This window comes from Canis lupus, chromosome 17 (assembly GCF_003254725.2).
Source record: "Canis lupus dingo isolate Sandy chromosome 17, ASM325472v2, whole genome shotgun sequence".
NCBI lineage: Eukaryota > Metazoa > Chordata > Mammalia > Carnivora > Canidae > Canis > Canis lupus.
The window spans coordinates 20,524,268-20,547,582 of NC_064259.1; the positions used below are offsets into that span (position 1 = coordinate 20,524,268).

The 23,315-nt window shown below is 42.8% G+C and overlaps 1 protein-coding gene across 2 annotated transcripts in view; it reads left to right on the plus strand.

Moving 5' to 3' along the window:
• Positions 1-677: 677 nt before the first annotated feature.
• Positions 678-23,315, plus strand: part of DRC1 (dynein regulatory complex subunit 1) — a 38,279-nt gene continuing 15,641 nt past the window's right edge. Inside the window, exons 1-7 of one of the 2 annotated variants that reach the window (XM_035700769.2) lie at positions 678-963; positions 10,209-10,296; positions 14,946-15,058; positions 16,564-16,747; positions 17,330-17,467; positions 18,442-18,528; positions 19,169-19,291. In XM_035700769.2, the coding sequence (XP_035556662.1) occupies positions 809-963; positions 10,209-10,296; positions 14,946-15,058; positions 16,564-16,747; positions 17,330-17,467; positions 18,442-18,528; positions 19,169-19,291 (888 nt within the window). In that variant the 5' untranslated portion in view covers positions 678-808. Of the gene's footprint in view, positions 964-10,208; positions 10,319-14,945; positions 15,059-16,563; positions 16,748-17,329; positions 17,468-18,441; positions 18,529-19,168; positions 19,292-23,315 lie in introns of both variants that reach the window. The other variant, XM_035700770.2, reaches the window with a different exon arrangement.

Here is a 23,315-nt window from a genome sequence, read left to right on the forward strand (position 1 = left end):
CATAAAGCTCCTAGAAGAGAACACAGGCAGTAACTTCTTTGGCCTTACTTTGTGCTCATTTTTTGACCATATGTACTAGATATATTTCAAATAGAACTTGGATCACATTCTACACATTTGTGTTACATCCTTTCTTCCTCATTTCATACATCTTTAGGTCTTTGTAGGTCAGACCCATTCTTAGTAGCTACATTGTTATCCATCCCGTGAAAGCTTTATCAATCCCATTTTTTAAAAAAGATTTTATTTATTCATGAGAGACACAGAAGAGAGGCAGAAACACAGGCAGAGGGAGAAGCAGGCTCTCTGCGAGGAACCTGATGTGGGGTTGGATCCCAGGACCGCGGGATCACGATCTGAGCCAAAGGCATGCTCAACCACGGAGCCACCCAGGCGTTCCTATCAGTTCCCTATTGATGGATTTCAGGGTCACACTAGTGTTTTAACATTATAAATAACTACAGCGAGCATACATATACATCTGTGTACACTTCTTTCAGCAAACACTAGTTGAGCACTTACTACATATTAGGCATTATGCTCGGCGCTATTTGTACAGTGCTGAACGAAACTGATGTAATTTTCACCCCACTAAGGTAGAGCCTAAGTCCCGTTCTCTCTCCGGGAGAAGAATACAGAACCCAGGGGGGCGTGCAGCCTCAGGTGGGCGTGGCCTGGGAGCTGTTCGCGCGCGCTCCAGCTGCGGGTCAGGTGCCTGCTTTTCCCTGGCGACGACTTGTTGCTAGCAACGGGGCCGTGGTCCGGCGGTGGTCCAGGCGCCGCGGGCCTGGGGCGGGAGGCACCTGCCATGAATCCGCCGGGATCTCTGGGGGTTCTGGAGGAGAAGGAGGAGGAAGACTTGTCCACCCCGATTCTCGGGCCGTCCATATACTCTGACAACCCTCAGGAGCGGATCCAGGCCCGGCGCCTCCGCATCGCGGCGCGACTGGAAGCCCGGAGGCGGTGAGCGGGGGTCCGGGCGGTCGGCAGCGGAGGCGGGGACCAGGCGGGCGCCTTCCCGGGGCGGGCGGGGCCCACGTGTGAGCGCAAAGATAGGCGGTGAGCTAGGAAAAACTTCTTCCGGAAGGTTCAACCAAAGTATGGGATATGAACACATTCAATACACTTGTGGAGTCAAAGACGGAAATAATAGTCTCTGCAGCAGGAAGTTTTTAAAAATTTATTGAAAGCCTGCTGTGCCATGCACTGCGAGCAATGGACTGCAGACACAGGCCATCCGTGACCTCCTCTCAGAGGTCTTTCTTTCCTCCTTCCCATCCCCACCTGCCTGCCTTCCACAAGCATTTCTGGAGTGGACCTCAGCTGTCACTTCTGCTGGTCTCAGTAGCTTATCTGGTTGTATGACACAAACCCTCATTCCTGAAGGGTCTGTGCCTGATAATCATACCCTTCTCAGGACAGGGTTGTTGCACCTGTCTACTCATAGGCACAGTGGGCTGTCACAAGAGGATTCTAAGAGGCACCTGCATGATCTTCTGAATTCCTGAACACCCTCACTGTGTAAGAGCACTTGTACCCTGTCCTGCTAGCCAGGGTCACCTATCCTACCAAGATGGTGACTTCTTGTTTGCTGGCCATTAGATCACAGAGTGGTATGGCTGTGTTCCAATAAAACTTCACTTTAAGGGATCCCTGGGTGGCACAGTGGTTTAGCGCCTGCCTTTGGCCCAGGGTGTGATCTTGGAGACCCGGGATCGAATCCCACGTCGGGCTCCCGGTGCATGGAGCCTGCTTCTCCCTCTGCCTATGTCTCTGAGCCTCTCTCTCTCTGTGTGTGACTATCATAAGTAAATTAAAAAAAAAAAAAACTTCACTTAAAGACGTTGAAATTTGAATGTCATATAATGTTCATGTGTCACAAAATTTTCTTCAGATTTTGATCTTCTTTTCTGAATTCATTTTTTAAGAGAAATTTTAGATTCACAGCGAAATTGAGTGGAAAGTACAGAGATTTCCCATATACCACCTGCCCCCATGCATACACAGCCTGTCCCACTATCAACATCCTCCAGAATGGTACATTTGTTACAAATGATGAAACTCGGGCAGCCTGGGTGGCTCAGCAGTTTGGCACTGACTTCGACCCGGGGCATGATCCTGGAGACCCGGGATTGAGTCTCCCGTCGGGCTCCCTGCATGGAGCCTGCTTCTCCCTCTGCCTGTGTCTCTGCCTCTCTCCCTCTGTCTCCCATGAATAAATAATAAAATCTTAAAAAAAAAACAAAACAAAACAAATGATGAAACTCCATTGACACATCATCACCCTAAGTTCATAGTTTACATTATGATTCACTCTTGGTGTTCTATGGATTTTGACAAATATATAGTGATATGTGTCCACCATTATAGTATCATATGGAATAGTTTCATTGCCTTAAAAATCCTTTGTGCTCTTCCTATTGATCTGTTCCTTTTTTTTTTTAATCATTAAAAAGTGTAAAAATCATTCTTTTCTTATGAGCCCTACAAAAACAGATGGGTCATATCTAGCTCTCAGGTCAATCTTGATGTAGTGGATCAACGTGATGTTCTCTGGGGTATCCAAATGGTCCTGATTTATTCAGTCTATGTTTTGACAGAGATCAGGAGAATCAACATGACGCTGTGAGTGTGAGAATTATATGTGTATATATTATTGTCTGTTCCATGTAAATGTGAACTTCTGATTCTTTTTCCTGATTTAGGTAGAAAATAATACATTTGACCCAATCAGCAGCCACCTTGTATGTACATAAGACCACTCTACACTGCTCCAGCAAAGATACCACATTTACATGGCAACAGCAATGAGGCCTACTACTTGGTTGAGCTTGCAGTATTGATAATCATATTCTCAGATGCAACCAGTTTTTGCAGGGACCAGACCCGTGAACTAAATGGAAACATGATGGGGGGGGGGGGACCACCACTCCTGTATCCTTGAGATCCTTAAGGGTGATACTAATTTCCACCATCCCCACTCCCTAGCCCCCACTTTGTGATTGTTTTTATGTATTCAGGTACAGTTTTAAAGATGTCCACTTGGCCTTCCCTCCCATGATAACTCTTACCCACTCACCAACAACTTAATGTGGGAATTTCTCAAATTTCTAAGTATGTTAAGATCACTCTGATTGCTGTCTGAGGGATTGGTTTGCAGAAGCCAGAAGTATAATTGAAGAGGACAGTTAGGAAGCAGTTGCATTGGTTCTGTGAGGGATGAAGTTGGTCTGGTGGGTTTGGAGAGAAAGCAGATGTAGTCAAGAAATGCTTTACAGCTTAAACTGACTGGATTTACTGATTTTAGATATGCTAGTCAAAGACAGGGAAAAAGCAAGAATGGCTTGAACAGCTGAGTAGATGGTAGTGCCTTGCATTGAAATGATAAAGATGGTGATGGGGGAAGTGAGTCAGGAGGATTTGGAAATCAAGAGTTTGGCTTTGGACATATTCAGTGAAATTGGATTTTGGAAGACTTTAAAACCAAGATGTCCATTAGGCATTTGGACATGGGTCTTCAACTCAGAAGACAATTCTAGATTAGAGAGGTCAACAGCATTATGATTGTATTTAAAACCATGGGAATGGATTGAATTTACTCTGGAAAAAAGGATAAAAAGAGATGAGAAGAGAGCTCAGAAAAGGAATTAGAAACAGAAAAGGAATCGCTGACAAAGGGTTGTCTCCATGACATAAAGACCACATGGAATGGCTGGTGGTGCTGGTGAGAAAACGAATATGTGAGGTGCAGTGGTGTACCTAATGAGTTTAACACCTGGAGCAGGGGATTAAAAAAAAAAAAGCCTGAAAAGGAAAGCAGACAGTGAATGTTTTCTTTGATTGAACTTTGTTTATATAACCAGGACAGTGAAAAAAATTTAAAAATAAAAGTAAAATTTCTGATTTGAAACAAGAAAACAAATGGATCAATACCTTTTAATTACATTAAACTATTTGGAGGAGGGGGAGGAAGAAAAACATGAAGAAGTGTTTCCAAAAGAATTCCTCGAGGTTTAGAGAATGAATGCATGCAGAATGACAGAACTGAACTAACCCAAGTTCAGCTTCTTCATGTTTTCAATAGCTGGGCTGTTGTTTATGTCAGATCCCTCTTGGGGGTTGGGGATGTGCGCTGTGCCTAAGTGAGCTGGGACCATTTGGAACCATCTCTAATGTCCTCTCAAAACACATGCACACAGCCAACTGTATTCTCCTTGTTCTCTGAATGAACCTCATTAGTTAAAAGATAATATATAGAAAGGTTCTATACTGAAGTCTATATATGTGTGTGTGTGTGTGTGTGTATACACACTAAATAATAAATAAATAAATAAATAAATAAATATATACATATATATGATTTAAAAAAAAAGTAATCTCTACACCTAATGCAGGGCTCAAGATTACAACCCTGAGATCAAGAGTCGCTTGCTTTCCTGCCTGAGCCAGCCAGGCGCCCCCCATACATGTTATTTAAAAATCAACAGTAACTGCAGAAATTGTTTAGAACTTAGATTAATGGAAGATTTTTCAGAAAGGAGGGTTTTATCACTGACCTTGTATTGTTGCTGACACAGGTTGGTAATAAAAAGCAGACATATTTTAGTCCACTATGTCATTTTGAAATTAGCTGTAGACTCCTTGATTGCCTCTGGTGCCCACAGCCCTAATTCCTTGGGCTTCAGGGTGCCATCGAGGTATAGTTTTAGGGAAGAAGCTATTAATAGAATCAAATGTAATATAAAAATAAGAGACCAGTATTGATAGGCTACAGCTCCTGAAAATCACAGTCTCTACTGTCTCAGTTGAAGTTTGAAATTCCTGAGAGATGGGACTCCGGAGTAAGGATGGCAGATGGAGCATATACATTTATCTTGGATCTCTATCAAAACCCCATTAGCATGACATTTAAAGGGATTAAATAAAAAAGACATAAATCCACAAAGTCAAGCAAAACAGAAGGAACTCAACAGCAACAATATTTTGGAAGCTGGGAAGCATAAGGACAGATGGCAAATGGTTTCACAGATTCAAGGCTATGGAAATATAAACTAGTAGTGAGGAAAGCTGAAAGCCCTCTTGATTTACCCTGCAGTAAATCCTCAAAAGACCAGGAAATCGGAAGCTTCAGGTTCAAGTAGAGGTAGAGGCGAGGAAGGGGACCAAAATCAGGGAAATAGTTTAGAAAAAAAATCATTGGATGCCAGGAACCTCTTTTCGACCTTGCGCAAAAGACTGGAGGTTTGGAGGAAGGAGACTGGAGGATCTACGTTTTGAGGGACGCTGGACAGAGATGAGGCAAGAGCACAGTACTAAGAGCAAGGATTCTGTGACCCTGTACACACTGCAGCTGAGACCGTGCAGTCCCTCTCCCCTCTTTGGGATATGGGCAGGCTGGAGCTTCACAACACAGGCAGGAGATTGAAGTCTCTCTGGAAAAGCGGACCAGCCCTCACGGAGGGACTTGCAGGCAGTGACATCCAGATTTGCCCACCAGGTGGACCAAGTAGATAGTCCTGGACTAAAGTTCACTGTTGTCAAGTTACAAGCTTCCTTCAGCTTTTCTGTCTTGTGGTGACAAGGTAGCCAAGGATTTCTAGATGTCAGAGGAAAATCTTTATCATGAAAGGTAGACATCAAGGTAAAAACACAGAAAAAAGCAACTTAGAGGAACTTGATACTATGTAGGAGAAAAGACAACAGTAATACAACAAAAAGACTGTCATTCAGACGATCTTCAGAGAAAAAAAGACATGATATTGCAACCGAGGAACAAGAGAAGGATGCTATTAAAAGGGGTGTTGCAAGAACAAAATAGAGCTCTTGGAAATTAAACAATAGGATAGAAATGGAAAACTCTAGAAGGGTTAGGGAATAAAGGTCATGGAATATAGAACAAAAAGAGGGATGTTTGGGTGGCTTGGTGGTTGAGCATCTGCCTTCGGCTCAGGTCGTGTTCCTGTGATCCCAGTGTCCTGGGATTAAGTCCCACATCAGGCTCCCTGCAGGAGCTTGCTTCTCCCTCTGCCTGTGTCTCTGCCTCTCTCTCTCTCTCTGTGTCTCTCATGCATAAATAAATATTTTTTTTAAAAAAAAGGATATAGGGGAAAAAAATCAGAAACTGAGAGAGAAGAAGATTTTTAAAAATTAGAGGACTAGTCCAGGAGACCTAGTCTCTCCTTTCTGGATCCATAAAGAAAGGGCAGAACAAACAGAGGGGAGGCAATGATCACTGGAAGTAGTCAAGGAAATTGATGAGCACTGAAGTTCATAAGTTTCCGGCTTGGGTCAAGCACCTGGCTGAAAATGTTCAGCCCAGTGGGTGAAAGCAGACCCAGTCGTGGGCACACCATTGAGAAAGTTCAGAGTGTTACTGAAAACCCCAAGTGTGGCTGCCCTTCACTCTAAAGGCCAACAATGCTCAAGAGAGGAGTTTCAACTGGAAAGGAAGATGAGCTTTATTCAGGGGGCTGGCCACCTGGGGAGAAGGTGAACACTTGTCCCAGAAACCGACTCCTCAATGTTTCTGCCTGGCTGAAGATTTTTAGAGGAACTTTCTGGCAGTTAACCAGTAAAAGGGGAGCACACTGGTCTTTAATATTTGTTGATTGTCTGAAGACTCAAGGGTGCCAGCTGCAGACAGTATCTGGTATCCGTGTGCTCAGTGCTTGGAGGTTGTGCATTGGTGCCGGGCATGAGAGTGGGGGATTGTGCAAGAGGGTTTGGTCCAGGGTCTTTCTAAGAAACAGTGCAATGCATAATCTATAGACACACAAAGAAAGGTTTAGTTAATCAATCATGCAGGCTGGAAGTGCTTGCTAAAACAAACATACATTTAGGAAGACTCCTAAATTGGCTGGAGGGGCTGAGGCAGCGGCTTCAAGAGCATTGAGAGCCAAGAGAAGGAGCCTACAAGTTTCAACAACTCACATACAAAGGAAGGATTAAGAAACCGAATGACGTCAGGGTTTTGAAATAGCAACCCTGGCAGGTAGAAGACAGTGCTCTCAAATGCGGCAATGCTCTCAAAGTTCTGAAGGAAAATGATTTCCAACCCAGAACACAAAACCTAGCCAAACAATCAATGAAGTGCCGATTTTTTAAATGCTGAGAAGGGACTTTGATTGGTCAGGAGGCGGGGTGTTCAGGAAGATGGCAGCTCCATTGAGACCAAAATTTTGGGAGCCCCGAGGAAACAGTTTCCTGAAAGAGGGACTCAGCCCAAACGTGAGGACAGAGAGGTCTTTTTGGGGATGACTCCTTTGGGGAATATGCTAGGTCAGGGTTGAACAATAGAAAGCCAGTATGAGGGGCACCTGGGTGACTCAGTCCGTTAAGCCTCTGCTTTCTGCTCAGGTCATGATCCCAGGGTCCTGGGATGGAGACCCGAATCAGGCTCCTGCTTAGCCGGGAGCCTGCTTCTCTCTTTGCCCCTCCCCAGCCTCATACTCTCTGTCTCTCTCTTTCAAATAAATAAGTAAATAAGTAAGTAAATAAATAAATAAATCTTAATACAATATGAGCCACACATGTAATTAAAAATTTTCTACTGAACCAAGCTGATAAAACACAAATCTCAAAACAAAAATCAAAGCAACACAAAACAAATTTCTAGTAGCCCCATTAAAATGAACAAAACAGGGCAGCCTGGGTTCATCAGTAGTTTAGCACTGCCTTCAGCCCAGGGCATGATGCTGGAGACCTGGGATCGAGTCCCATGTCAGGCTTCCTGCATGGAGACTGCTTCTCCCTCTGCCTGTGTCTCTGCTTCTCTCTCTCTCTCTCTGTGTCTCTCATGAACAAATAAATAAAATCTTTAAAATCTTAAAAAAAAAAAACAAGTAAAATTAAATTTCTTCATTTATTTAACCCACTATATAAAAAATATTATTTTAACCTATAATCAGTCTAAATCATCTTGAGATATTTTTCTTTTTTCATTCAAATTCTTCAAAATCCATTTAGTTTGTATTTTATACTCACGGGATATTTCGATTTGGATCAGCCACTTCTGGTTATGTGTACCTTTATTAGACAGTGCAGTGCAAGAAAAGCCAGAAATGATAAGTAAAAGGCAGCAATGGGGCTCAAGTTAAAACTAGGTAATGTGAGTTCTTTTTCTTTCTGAAGCACTGGTCTTTGCTCCAGGATGTGGAACACTTGGGAAGATTATTTAAATAGAGTTGGTACTTAATTGGTGGTCAAAGTAGAAAGTCAAGAGAATGAGTGCATTTTGTGTGATAGTGGGGAAACCATTAACCTGGCAACGTCTGAAGACCTGAGTAGAATGGAACAATTAGTTCTCTTAGTTAATGGCAAAGAGTAGATTCAATAAGAATAGGGAAGTGAATGAAATGACAAGAAAGAAAATGGGTTTTTGGTTAGATTTGGAGGGGGTGGTGTTGGTAACTCAACACCACATTTCAAAGATGATGTAACAATATGTAGAGCTGTGCTGAACTTTGAACAAAGGGAGTAGAAGTGGAAGTCAGTAGTAGAAAAAATCAAGAAAGAATGAGACCAAGAGATCTGCTTGTTTCACTGTGGATGAGGTCGTAAGATGATGGTTTCATTTTTCTTAAGGCAGTACTGGGAGTCCTTGTGGCCACTGTGTGCCGGAGGGGAGAATTAGACTGCCATGTTGTAAATGGTGTGGAGGTTGGTGGGGTCATTCCCCCATGCCTCCTCCAAAGAAGCCCATAATCAGGAACCTTATTTTACCTCTTCCTCTTTGGTCTTATTTTCTGATTAACACACACATGTACATATTATTTGTAAAATTCATGCAATACAAAAATATGGAGAATAGAAATCCTCACAAGAGTTCCCTTTCCTTAAATAGCTACTGTCATCTGTTTGCATATGTCCTTCCAAAAAATTCCTTTGTGTATATAAGCCTATTTAAAAAAGAACATTAATATTATACTTTGCATATTGCCCTACAACTGGCTCTTTTTACTTAACCATGTGGACATCTTTGCATACTGCTAGATATTACATCATCCTTTCTATAGGCTATGAACTATTTTCTTATATTGCCTCATAAGCTCTTAAACAAGTGGGTATTAGTAGGGATTAACATGTGCATAGAGATGTTTCCATGTTCCTGTTAGTAGAGTCAGTGCTGTAATAATCATTTTTTTAAAGATTTTATTTATTTATTCATGAGACATACAGAGAGGCAGAGCGAGAGGCAGGCTTCCTGCAGGGAGCCCGATGTGGACACGATCCCAGGACCCCAGGATCATGCCCTGAGCCAAAGGCAGATGCTTAACTACTGAGCCACCCAGGCACCTCTGTAATAATCATTCTTGTGCAGACTTCTCTGAGTACTTTCTGCAGAGAATTCCTGAAGGTTGGGTCGGAGGGGAGACATATTTATATTTAAGTTTGTGATAAATCTTGCTGAATTGCCTTTTAGATAGGCTGCTACACTTCACATCCCTACCTGTGGAGTGGTATGAATAGTTGGGCACCCATACTTGGCCCACACCTGATATTATCAATCTTTTAAATCTTTTCTTGTCTGATATAGAGAATAATGATACCTTATAGGCTTCTCAATTTCATTTCTCAGGTTCTATGTAAAGTTGAATGTGTTTTTATTTTATTTTATTTTTTTTTTTAAAGATTTTATTTATTTATTCATAGAGACACACAGATTGAGAGAGAGGCAGAGACACAGGCAGAGGGAGAAACAGGCTCCAGCAGGAGCCCGACTTGGGCCTTGATTCCGGGTCCCCAGGATCACAACCTAGGCCAAAGGTGGCGCTAAACCACCGAGCCACCAGGGCTGCCCAAATGTATTTTTAAATGTCTATTTGCCTGTTGTATTTCTTCTGTAAATTGCCAGTCCACATCCTTTGTCCGTTTTCCTAATTGATATTGTCTTTTTTGTATTGATTTGAAGGAGCCTGTTCTATTTTCTAGATGGCAACATTTTGTCAAAAGTTTATCCCTTGACTTTCAAGGAGTAGTTTTAAATTTTAAGAAGTAAAGTCAATCTTTTTTTCCCCCCTAGCTTTGGTCTTATTCTAAGATTCTCTCTTGTATTTACTTCTAGTGTTTTTATGATTGTGTTTTTTATACTTAAATTTTTATCCACATGGGATGTATTTTTGTATATGATGTGATGTACTATGGAAACTCTAAACATAGAATCTACATACTAGAAATAACTTTAGTTTCTCTACTTTCTTCCATCACAGGGAAGCGCTTGGAGAATATTTAGATGGGAAGAAAGAGAGTGAGGAAGATCAAAGCAAGAGCTCCAAGCAGAAAGAAGAAAGCAGACTGGTATGAGCTGGGTGGAAGACAGGTCAGCCTGTGACACTAGGGAGCTGGGTCTGAAGTCATAGTTTTTGTACTTAGACCAGAAGAATCTCATGAGAGATTCTATGTTCCTGCCTTTAGGCAGAAGTAAATTTAAATATTTCCCATTTTGAGAGCTCTCTAGGAGTGAGCTTTCATTTCATCCTATGGACGACTATTCATTGGATCAAGTCCATAGGTTTAAGTTGCCCATTCAGGGTCTCCTGTTCCTGTCCTAACTTCAGTCTTCTCTCCCATCAATACCTACCTTGGGCCTTGGCTCTGGCATGGCTGATCTGCTTACTCACCTCCAGTGGGGCTCCACTCTTCCTGGTGTGTGCCTCTGATCCTCTGGAATGCCAAGTCTCTCCCTTCCCCTCCTCCCATCTCTCCTCTACCTTTCTCTTCTCCTCTCTGGTCATCAGGTTGCCTTCCCATACTTCAAGACCATCTCAAGTCCCAACTTGAGAGGACTTCAAGTCCATGATTCCTCTGCAGCCAGGCTCCTTTAATTCACACACCAAATATTTCTCTGTGCCACACATTTCATTTTAGACTGTTCTCCCTTGTAGGACTTCATATATGTGTGTCTGTAGTGTCCCCAGTGGAGTGGTAAGCTCTGTGAGAGTGAGAACCTTTCCATACACCTGTGAAGTAGTGCAAAGTTTATACTCAATAACACTAAAAAAAAAAAAAAAAAAAAAAGTCATTGATTGCTCTCCCGTGGCAACGACAGGGTTCCTAGGATGTTAATAAAGGACTTGGAACAGGAGAGAGAATGAACAGCAGTTCCAAACAATCAGCAGAACTGGCCAAGTGCTGCATTTAATTAATTGCTAAATGAATATCATAGGCAGTGAGGGCTGCCCAAGTGGGCCTGATGCTGGAAGGTTACATGGAGAATGTGGGATTTGAGCTGCATCTTGGAAAAATAGGTGAGACTTATAAAAGCAGAGAGGAGAGAGATCATTTCTGGCAGAAACTGAAGTGCACTTACAGGGAGAAAAAAATACTCAAGCTACTGAAATGTCATTATAGAGCATTGAGATATATAGAGACACCTGAGTAAACTGTACGGTACTGTGTCAAGGACAAGATACTTTATGGAGGTGGAAAAAGTACTGAGCTGCAGTGTGTTCTTGGTCCAGATCTGGGGCTCACTGTGAAGTAGACGAATCATGCCATCTGTCTGTACTGGGATTACTTCCTCAAAGTGTCAATGATCTCTGAGCATTGCTGGGTAGGATAAAAAGGATAGCGTATATAATCTGAAACTTACTGTTATAGTTTCTACTGCTGTGGTCTTGAAAATTCTGATACATAGTTCATCTGGAGCACTCATTGGGTTGCTCCAACGAGATAATGTTGTTTTCATAGGAGCTTTTCAAGCTTCCTTTCATTTAGGATGCATAAATTGTTGGCATGGAAAAGAAATATATACAAACCAAATGCTTACCTTCCTCAATATCAAGATATTAATAACCAGTTGTACTCTAAGACTTGGACAGGAAGGGCCACTGTCCTTGGCCCTGCACCTGATCAATCATTTTTAAATTGGTGATTCGTTTCCTATTGAATCTTGCTCCAATTTTATAAAGATACTCTTCCAAGTTTTCTCTTAGAAGCTTTATTGTTCTGTCACTTATATTTCGCTCTGTAATCTATCTCGAATTGATTTTTGTGTGTGGTGTAAAGGTAAGGCTTAAGATTCACTGCTTTGTATGTGGATTTTTAATTGACCTGGCACCGTTTATTGAAAAGATCATCCTTTCCCCACTGCACTGCAACAAACCTTTGTTGTGAATCAAATGATCCCATATGTTAATTTGTTTCTAGACTCTCTATTCTGTTCTATTGGTCTGTTTCTCTGACTTTACACCAATTCCATACTATTTTAGTTGCTGTGGCCTTATGACAGGTATCGACATCTGGTAGCGTAGATCCTTCAATTTTGTGGTTCTTCAAGATTGCCTTGGCTATCCTTGACCCTTTGCATTTCCATATAAACTTTACAATCAGCTTGTCGGTTTCCACCAAAAAGCTTGCTGGGATTTAAAAATGTATCTATCTATCTATCTATCTATCTATCTATCTATCTATCTATTAATATTTAGAGAGAGTGGAGTGGGGGTGTGTGGAGGGGAGGGGGAATAGGGAGAGAGAGAGCACCTTCAAGTAGACTCCCTGCTGAGCATGGAGCCTGTTGTCGGCTCCATCCCAGATCCTGCGATCATGACCTGAGCTGAAATCAAGAGTCAACCACTTAACCCATGAGCCACCCAGGCACCCCCTACTGGAACTTTAATTGAGGTCGAATTGAACCTATAGATCAATTTAGGAGAGACTCTCTTTTACCAATGAGATTTACAATCCATGAGTATAAAATATCCCTCCATTTATTTAGGTATTCTTTAATTTTGCCCAGCAATGTCTCACACTTTGTGTAGAGGTTATAAGTGTTTATTGTGATATACAAAAGTACAATTGGTTTTTGTATATTGACTTGATAATCAGCAACTTTGTCAAATGCACTTGTTAATTCTAATAGTTGTCCTGTGGTTTCTTTTGTTTGTGTGTTTATTTTTTTGCATATATAATCATATCATCTGAAAGTGAAGTTTTATCTTTTCCTGTGTTGGTGTGTTGATGACTGTAATATTTTCAGTTTTACTCAGAGTTTGAAATACTTGATTCAGAAATTTCTGATGTTCACATTGTCTGAGCAGAAAACAGAATATTACTCAAATATGACAGGAATGGCTTTACTTCCTTAGGCATGTAAAACCATTTGGTACAAGTGCTAAAATTATAGCCATTTAAAAAAGTCCGGAGTACCCTGGATATCTGGGTTAAGGCTCCAGTTCTGTATTCATTGAAACTGCATTTCAAAAAAAAAAAAAACAAAACAAACAAAACAAAAAAACCCTGCATTTCCACATGTCCTTAGAAGGGTGAGATGAAATAGAATCTCTGATCGTTTCAGTGACTCCTTTGTACAGAGACGCTTATAGCTTCTTTGTTCAGAAATAATTTGAGAGCTGGAGAATTTGTAAATTCCAAAACAGACTTGGAAAAACTTAGAAATAGCCTCAGGATACTTGCACTTTTTGTTGAAATCATGTCATCGCCCAAAGGCCAGGAGTGAAGACACTTGAGTGTAGGGTTCAAAGAGGGATTTATTTATTTATTAACGATTTTATTTATTTATTTGACAGAGAAAATGCAAGAGGGTGAGTGCATGAGTGGGGGTAGGGAGGGGCAGAGGGAGAAGCAGACTCGCCACTGAGCTGGGAGCTTGATATGTGGGGCTCAATTCCAGGCCCCTGAGATCATAACCTCAGCTGAAGGTAGCCGCTTAACTGACTAAGCCACCCATGGGCCCCCAGGGAGGGATTTAGAAGGGGGTGCCAGTAGCAAAACTGCTGAGTCATTAAGGGAGACAGAAGAGCCCATGTAATGTTAGCTTAAATAACATAGATGTTTTGTCCTTTGGCTTACTTAGTAGTTCAGAGCATACATACACTGTCCAGGGCTGATATGGGGGCTCGTCGATGCCGGGGACCTCATCTCCTTCTGCCTTTCCTTATGTGGCTTTCATCTGCTCACCGCATCACAGCAGAGCACCACAAGCCCACCTGGGAGAAGGGGGACATGGGGCAGCAGAGGGCACACCTTTTCCCTTCAACACACAATTCAGAAGTGGCACACATCACTTCTGCTCATGTTCTATTGATCAGACTGTATTCAAGCTGCAAAGGAGGTTGGGGAGTAATATCCATTTTGGAAGGTCAAATGTCCAGTTAAAATTGGGGGTTCTGACCCTCGAAGAAGAGGAGGAGGAATGGATGTTGGAGGATGATTGCCATTATCTCTGCCTCATCTCACCCACTGAACTCTCAGAAAGGCTCTTGGTGGTGTCAGCAACTTGGAGGGTCGATGGGGGCAAGTGCCAAGACGTACTTAGAGTACCTGCCAGTGTGCTGCTTGGCTGATCCCTACTCTAACAAGAATAGACCAAAGTACCTTCAGAATCACATGTGTGGGCAGCCCTGGTGGCTTAGCAGTTTAGTGCTGCCTTCAGCCCAGGGTGTGATCCCGGAGTCCCAGGGTTGAGTCCCATGTCAGGCTCCCTGCATGGAGCCTGCTTCTCCCTCTGCCTGTGTCTCTGCCTTTCTCTCTGTGTGTCTGTCATGAATAAATAAATCCAATTAAAAAAAAAAAAGAATCACATGTGCTATTAAATTGTAAGCTCTGATATCACATCGCCAACATCCCCTGGTGGGAATGAATTGCCAAATACGGGCTACTGTTAAGTGAGTCTTAAGCTTTTATTCCTGCTTGGCTGGCTAGAACAGCTACAGACAGTTGTACAAAATGTTTCTAACTTCATAAAATCTTTTTTTAAAAAAGAGTTTATTTATTTATTGGAGAGTGAGAGTGAGTGAGCGCGTGAGAGAGAACATGAGCGAGGGGAGAGGCAGAGGGAAAGGGAGAAGCAGGCTGCCCGCTGAGCAAGAAGCCCAACTCAGAGTTCGATCCCAGGACCCTGGGATCATGACCTGAGCCAAAGGCAGACACTTAACCGACTGAGCCACCCAGGCATCCCTCTAACGTCGTAACTTACTTGTTTTCAGAAATTGGCTAAACTGCTGCTCTGTGGCACTGAGTTGGTGACAAACATCCAGGTAGCTACAGATATCAGAGAGATCCACAGGAGAGTGGAAGAAGAGGAGATAAAGCGGCAGAGGTGAGGAAGCCCTGCTCTGCAGCCTGGGGGATGGAAGATATCTCTTCCGTGGATCCCTCAACCCTCCCCACCTGTTGGAAGGTGCCTGTGTCACATTTACTCTAGTAGAATCCCCTGATTGCTCCTTAGGAATCCCTTCCTTCCTTCCTTCCTTCCTTGCCTTCCTCCCTCCTTCCCCCTTTCCTCACTTGGCCATTTCAGCTCATTTCTGTAACAGCACGATATTAACAATATTTTTAGTTGTTCCCCCACTTTAGCTCATTTAGCTCATTGAGCCATTTTAGCTTATCTCCTCAACAGCACGATATTAACAGTATTTTTAGTTGTTCAGCATAAGTAATTCTTTCAGCATCTTTACTACCTTTACCAGCATGCAATTGGTGACTTTATTCTTGCAACTTCCCACTGCCCGCTGACGGCTGTACGCAGAACCGAATGGGCTAATTTCCCAGGCACACCAAGGAGTTAGGCCTTGTTCCAGAACCTCTGAGGAAAAACCCAAGCTCTTAAATGGCAGAGTTACAACATAAATGTGGGCTTTAGGAAGATGACCGGTCCATTTTTCATTTTTTGAGGAAAAAAGGCAAGTGAATTATAAACTGTACTCTGTGTTCCAGCTGGGAAGGGAAGCGAGAAGGAAAGAAGGGAGCTCGAGGTTAAGTGGTGACTCCTACCCTGCAGGGCTTGGCGCTCTTGCTGGGAGGCAGTCTCCTAGAATGATAGTCTATTCAGGTAGGAAGAGAATCCCGGCATCTGTCTTAGCAGCCGTTCTCCGTGCTTGGGAGGGGGCTCTCATCCTCACGCCTCCCTTCAGCAGTCTGGTACACCCTCCTCAGTTCACTCCATCACAGAGTCTCTTTGGAATTTCTGGAAAGGCCATGCCGATTTTCCATTGCTTAATAGTGGAGTTTCCTTATTTGTAAAATGTCCCCATGGTCATTTATTGATCATTTGGGGGAGGAGCGGCCACACACCTGAACTCACGTTGATCACCAAAAATATTATGAGTACCCTTTGTTAAGGCACTGCCGTGCTGAGCATTATCTCACTTAACTCTGACAGCAGCCATCTGAAAGTAGATGCTTTCATCCTCTCCCTCTTTCAGAGGAGAAAAATGCAGCTTGCAGAGAGTCAGGGAGTTGTCTAAAGTTGAGAGTCAGTAAGTAGCAAAGTCAGGCCTCGATCACTGGAGTCATCTAGCTTGTCACAGAAGTAGGTGGCAAATTGACTCTAGATCTGCATGTGTGTGTGCACGTCCAAGTAGGTATAGCTTTGAGGTTGATCTGCTTTTGTACCATGTCACTTAATTTATTTGGTCTCCTTACTGCCAGTCCGTCATTAATCTTGAAGATCTCTCAGAGCCCCACATGGTTTTGAGTGAGGGCATCTGAAGGTGGTGCTCAGTACCTGGACCTTGTATTTCAGACTCTTGAGAACCTGCCCTACTCCAGCAGGAGGCGGCATCCAGAACTGGGCTGGCCTGGCCAGTGTGTTTTTATTCGCAGACTTGAAAAGCTGGAGAATGAAGTCAAGACCAGCCAGGACAAATTTGATGAAATCACCGCCAAGTGGGAGGAGGGCAGACAGAAGAGAATCCCCCAGGACCTGTGGGACGTGCTTAGCACCCAGCAAGTGCACTGCGCTGCGCTAATAGAAGACAAGAATAAGCTTATCAGCGAGTTACAGCAGGCAAGACTTCCGGCCCCGCCCCTGCCATCCCTGCCTTGAGGACTGGGGCATCTGACTGGCCTATTGGTTTGCTCCCCTTAATGGAAAAATTGGAGGCCTAGCTTCATTCCTCAGAGTATTGCACAGCAATAAATTCAGCCTGAAGGAAAAGCTTTAGTAATTTTAGAATCACTGGTCACCTTGGAAAGATGGATGTTCATAGCAAATGCTGTTTCAGATTATGTTTTCAGTTAAGCAATGGAGTTTAGTCTGCGGTAGGTATGTTCCCATGTTGACTAGTCATTGCTCAGCTGGGGTGCCCTAGGCTGTCTGGGAGTGTACAAGGAGCCTTGGGGCAAGCAGTCCTGCAGGGTTTGGCCTCCTGCTGCTCCTTCAGGCTTTGCCCCGGGCTGAGGCCACTGTGCTCCATCTCCCTGTGCCTTCTCCCTGGGTGTCCTCCGATTCTTCTGAAGCCACTTTCGCTTTGTATAGTTGCAATCTCAGTGTTTGCGGGTCCTGAAGAAAGAGGTCCAGGTGGAGTATGCTTGACACTTCTTGCTTCTGTCTCAGTTTGTGACCAGCCTTTGAAGTATTCTTTTCTAGGAGTTAAAAACAAAAGATGACCAGTATGTGAAGGATTTGAAGAAACAGTCAGATGACATTTGCCTGCTCCTAGAGAGGATGGAAGAACAAGTCAAGAACGTAATGAAAACCTTTCGTCAGGAGCTCAGTTACATTGAGGTAACAGGGTGTAAAAGAACTGCCTTCTACCCATGTAGGGCCCCTGGGAGGAGGGCCAGGTCTGTCCAGAGCATCTACAGAGGGTCCCAGATGTCTTGTCATCTGGCTTCTGCCATGTAATTTATTTACCCATTCATTCACTCACCCAACAAATATTCATCAAGTGTCTACTATGTGCCAAGCACTGTACCAGGGGCTGGGGATACAGCCATGAACAAAACAAAGTCCTCGATGGAATCTGTATTCCAGCAGGAGACAGCTAGACAATAAACAGATAAACTACTAAATATATACTTGGACAGGTGGCAATAAGTGCTCTGAAAGAAAATAAAAGCATGTAAGGATAGAAGAGTCGAGAAGGGGGGTATGTGAGCTTTTATTTGTTGTATTTATGGCAGACAGGTGGGGGCATGGGAAACTCAAGTGCCAAACAAGTTCAGGAATCCATACTTTGAATTTGAATGAAATGTCAAGGATTAAGATTGAGACAGCCTTTCCAAAATGGAAGGGAGCCAAGAAGGTGGGGACCTCTCTGGATTATTATTATAGACTCATTTCCACATTCCCGGGCCTACCTTTCATGAGCAACGTGCTCCTTTGTTTCGTGGGAACCCCAACCATAGCAACGCAGCAGCCCTAGGCATGATTGAATCATATGCCAGGGCTTGTCCTGTAACTGCTACCAAAGGCACTGGCCTTCCTCCAACTCCCTCCTCTGATACTGACTGAGCCACAGGACAGTTGGCACATTTCCTCTCTAAATCTGTGGGGAGGCCAGACTTCATAACCCTGATTTCCGTGTAACTCCTTCCATAGCCATTTGGTTGAATGAAACTTGGCAAGTTTGCATTTGGATTTGACTTTGACTATATGATTGGTACATGGCACTTGTGCAGTAACTTAGGAGTTCTTTCATATTGAGGGACCTGCCCAATCAAAACAGACTCTAGAGCCCTCTTCCTTCTTGCTCTTAGAAAGCATTTGAGATAGAACGGCAAGAACTGCTGACCAGTAATAAGAAGAAATGGGAGCGGGCCCTGCAGGCTCACAATGCCAAAGAGGTAAAAGGGTGGTGGGTGGTGGAGGGGGTGGGGGTGTGTCAAGGTGATCCATGGATCTAGGGCAATATCTACTGTGACTGAATTTGCTAGCCTTTTTGTATCTTGGGGAGGATTGCCATGGCAGACATTTACTACCTCACTTCATGGTTAGTCAGTGTGGCCTTGCAGATGGTTGCTGCCTCTGGTGGTGACATTTGTCTCTGGTGACCTTCCTTTGCAGCTCACTGGGGTTCCCATAGTCCTGTCACTCTCTTCTTTGTTCCTAGGCATCTACCCCAGCCACGGATGTTTTAAGATGTTTCAAAGGGTGTGGGGTTATCACTTTACTTCAGAGACACAAAGAACAAAGAATAGCTTGACCAAGATCCAATGGGTTTTGTTTTGTTTTATTTTAAAAATACAAATGTCTGACCGCAGGGCCCATGTCTAATTTCTTAATGGAGCATTCCTCTTGGAGTTTCTCAAATAAGGAAGGTCCAGAAGAAGATAAACAATACAAAGCCTTGGGGCTCTCTTCTGAGAGCCAAGGAACTCATAACACTTTGAGATCCTTCCCTGTGTCACACTTGTCATGCCACCTGAAGGATTGAGTCAGGGCAGGGACAGGGCTGACTTTCCCCTGGTCTTCCTGTGCCTTCAGCTGGAGTATCTTATGAACCGCATCAAGAAAGTAGAGGACTACGAGAAACAGCTGAACAAGCAGAGGATATGGGACTGGGAAGAGTACAACATGATCAAGATCAAGCTGGAGCAGGACGTGCAGGTCTGACTTGTTGCTCGGTCTCTGGGTAGCAGAGCAGAGAGTACCCGGGCATGTTTTATCCTTGGTGACTGCCCAGAATGTTCTAGAGTTAGTCCACTCAACAGATATGTATTCATTATCTGCTTGCTTTCAAGTGATCATATCTGAAGGAGCTCATGTACAAAATAAATGTGGAGGAATTCCTTTTTTAATAAACCATGAAGAACTGCCAAAAAAAAAAACCCCAGGAAATTGTGACCTGAGGAATCATTGAGAGGATTGGACATTTTAGTTGGGCAAAGGGAAGGTATCCCCAGGGTGAGCTAAATGTATCAGAGAGCCAAAGCAGAACAGCTACCATATAGTGAGTGTCTAGGCACTTAAGGCACGATGTCTCTAATCCTCACACTAACAGGGAAGGGAGGAATCACTGACCACATTTTATATACCAGGAAATAGGCTACTTACCTGGCAAATGGTAGGCCCTGGATTTAAACCCAGCTCTGTCTGGCTCAATAGTCTATATTCCTAATATTCCAAGCAGACCCTGGCTGATGATTGGACATCACAGTAAGGCTGATTCCAACTTGCCATCAGAAATAACTTTTTTTTCTTTTTTTTTTTAAGATTTATTGATTTGAGAGAGAGAGAGAGAGAGAGAGAGTGCTCTGGTGGGGCAGAGAGAGAAGAAGAGAGTATCTCAAGCAGACTGCCTGTTGAGCACAAGGCCCAACATGGGGCTCCATCTCACAACCCTGAGATCATGACCTGAGCTGAAACCAAGAGTCAGACGCTTAACCAACTGGGCCACCCACGTGCCCCAGCAGGAACTTTCTAATAGTTAGAGCTATCCAATATAGAGTAGGGTCATCCCACAAAATAATGAGTCTTTTATAAAGTATTTAAAGGCTGCATGACTGTGTCTGTCTTCAATGCTGAGGAAGGATTCTTGCAGTGGAAGGAGGTTAGATTTTCTGGTTTGTAAAGTTCTTTCCAAGCTAGGATTCTCTGCCTCAAAGTCAGTTAAAAAAAGCTCATCTCTAATTACATTTAGGTGTCATGTAATTATCTCTTAACATTCCAGCACTGTCTACTCACTTCAGTTTCTGTCTAGAAAAACTTGTTAGTCTAAAGCTTTTCCACATAGCCTTTCGTAGAATTTCAAGACCTACGACTTGTGGTTTTATGTAGCAAGGTTGAATCAAAGCCCCTCCAGACTACAAAAATTCTTACCAGTCTCGATAATTTTCCTGGGCCTTTCTCATATTAATGTCATGGAAATGAGAATCACTGACAAAGAACAGTGGAAGTCTGTGAGGGCAGCGCTCCTTATGTGGGCTGTATACATTACACTTTTAATGAAAATGGATATTGTTGATCTTTCTTAAGTTATTTTGGTTGTATGATAATTTATGGGACCAAACTATGCACTATTGGCCTCAAACAGTGAAATAATGGAAACTCATTTTCTTTTATTTGTTGTTTTGTTTTTCCTTTTGTGTTAAGAGCATGTAATATAAGATCTACTCTCTTAACAAATTTTCAAATATACAATAACAGCATTGTCACTCAAAGACCTTCTGTTGTACAGTTAGATCCCTAGAACTTATTCATTCCATGTAACTGAAACTCTGTGCCCTTTGACCAACACCTCCCTGCTTCCCCTCCCCCAGCCCCTGGCAGCTTCTGGTTGCAAATTCTACTCTCTGCTCCTATGAGTTTGATTGTTCTAGATCCCACAAACAAGTGAGAGACCATGCAGTATTTGTCTTTTTGTGTCTGGCTTATCTCACTTAGTATAATGTCCTCCATGTCCATCCATGTTGTTGCAAATGGCAGATTGTCCTTTTTTAAGGCTGAGTAAGATTTCATAATATACCTGTACCACGTTTTCATTCTCCATTAGTCCATCGATGGACATTTAGGTGTTTCTATATCTTGACTGTTGTGACTATGCCACAATGAGCGTGGGAGTACAGACATCTCTTCAAGATCCAGATCTCAGTACCTTTGGATCTGTATCCAGAAGTGGGACTATTGGAACAAACGATAATTCTATATTTTATCATTTGAGGAACCTCCATATTGTTTCCAGAGTGGCTGTATCAGTTTGCATTCCCACCAACAGTGTATGAAATTCCCTTCTCCATATCCTTGCCTGCACTTGTAGTCATTTTTTTTAAAGATTTAATTTATTTATTCATGAGAGACACAGAGAAAGAGGCAGAGACATAGGCAGAGGAAGAAGCAGGCTCCTGTGAGGAGGTCCTGGGATTCACGCCCTGAGCCGAAGGCAGACGCTCAACCACTGAGCCACCCAGGTTTTTGACAATAGATATTCTAAGAGGTGTGAGGTGGTATCTCATCGTAGTTTCAGTTTGCATTTCCCTAATAATAGTGTCCCTTTTCATAAATCTATTGGCAATTTGTATGTCCTTCTAATCAGTTTATTTATTTATTTATTTATTTATTTATTTAGCTATTAAGTTGTAGGAGTAGAATTTCATGTTCTTAATCCTCAAATGCTTGAAGAAAGCCAAAAAATTCTGGGATATAGGGAGATTTTTGAGGGTGAGGGCTGATGTAAGACTAGGGAGGTGAGGGACAGAGAGGCAGAGAGCCTGGGAGACCCTCATCTCCTGGCTTCCTCTGCCCAGTTGGAGTATGAGTATGTGGGAGGCAGGCAGACAGATACTCAGAGTGGGGAACTGTGTTCAGTTCCTGTGTGCAATGGTTCTTTCCTGTGTTAGAATGGAAACCAGGAGTATACTGTACCACATTTAACTAGAAACAGATAATCAAATCAGGGATTACCATATTGTAGTACATGGGGTATTTTAGTAGATCGAACTTTATCATAATGCCACTTAGGTGTACTCTCACTAGACAGTAAAGTCAAAATAGCATCAATTTTTTGTCAAGAAGATACAGAATGTAGCTCAACATCAGGCTTTCTCTTCCTAAGTAATTCATAGCGCTGTATCAGTTCTAAAACATGCAACTAAAATTTTTCCAAACCACAAAAATATGAATGATCCAATACACATAGATTTGGTTTAATGGGTAAAGTATAAAAAGTGGAAAAGAATGCATACTTTCCAAGTGCTTACTGCCAGTAAGGTGACATTATTAACGAGCAAAAAGAAGCCTGTAAACATTAGGCATTCGAGAAGGATTTTGCCACACCTGCCCACCACCCCAAAATAAAACTACTAGAAACACTTAGTTCTTGATGCAGGAGGCCAATGTTTTTATTTTAGGTCCTACTTGTGCTTTTAAAGTTGTAAAATGGTTTAGCTCAACTTTTAGGGACTGTTACCTTTACTACCAGAATATTAATCACAAAAAATCAAAACCAAGTTACTTATTTAACAAGTATTGCAAACTTACATTGTGTAAAACACAAAGATAAACAAGATACAGTTCTTGAGAGTGGCCGTGAAAAGGCCTGGTGGGATCTCCGAGGTCAGCCCACAGGGCCAGGGGAAAGGCTGTTTTAATTTTCCATTCTGTCTGGGGGATGACGGCAGCTGGTTTTCTGGAGCGTGTGGGCAGGTAGCATGGAGAGGCTTGTGCTGACGCAGGAAAAACAGGAAGGTGTGATCAACACCTACAGTAACCATAACATCGGAGGCAAGATAGATTGTAATCTTTATAAATTATTCACAAAACCCAAACATGATGTTTTACCATGAATCTTGGGAACGTAAAGTACAACTTCACAAAAATATCTTTGGAAAATGGAAGAATAAGCACAGACGGTTAACAAAATCCATTACAATCTTAAAATTTAAAAAACTACCTTCAGTGTATGACAACCAAGGACAGTTGTCTGTTGAGACTTAACCCTGAAATAGTTAACAATAGAGTCACCATTCCCCAAATTATCTGGAGCAGAAGGTGTTGACAACAAATAACGAATCACATAATTCTTGCAGCTGTCTGCTGTAGACTCTGGTGGGTGAGACTACCAGACTATTAGTTCTGCAATTTCATTGTCAGCGCTGCCAATAAATCCCTAGTGGCATCGTGACTGCGGAGGCAG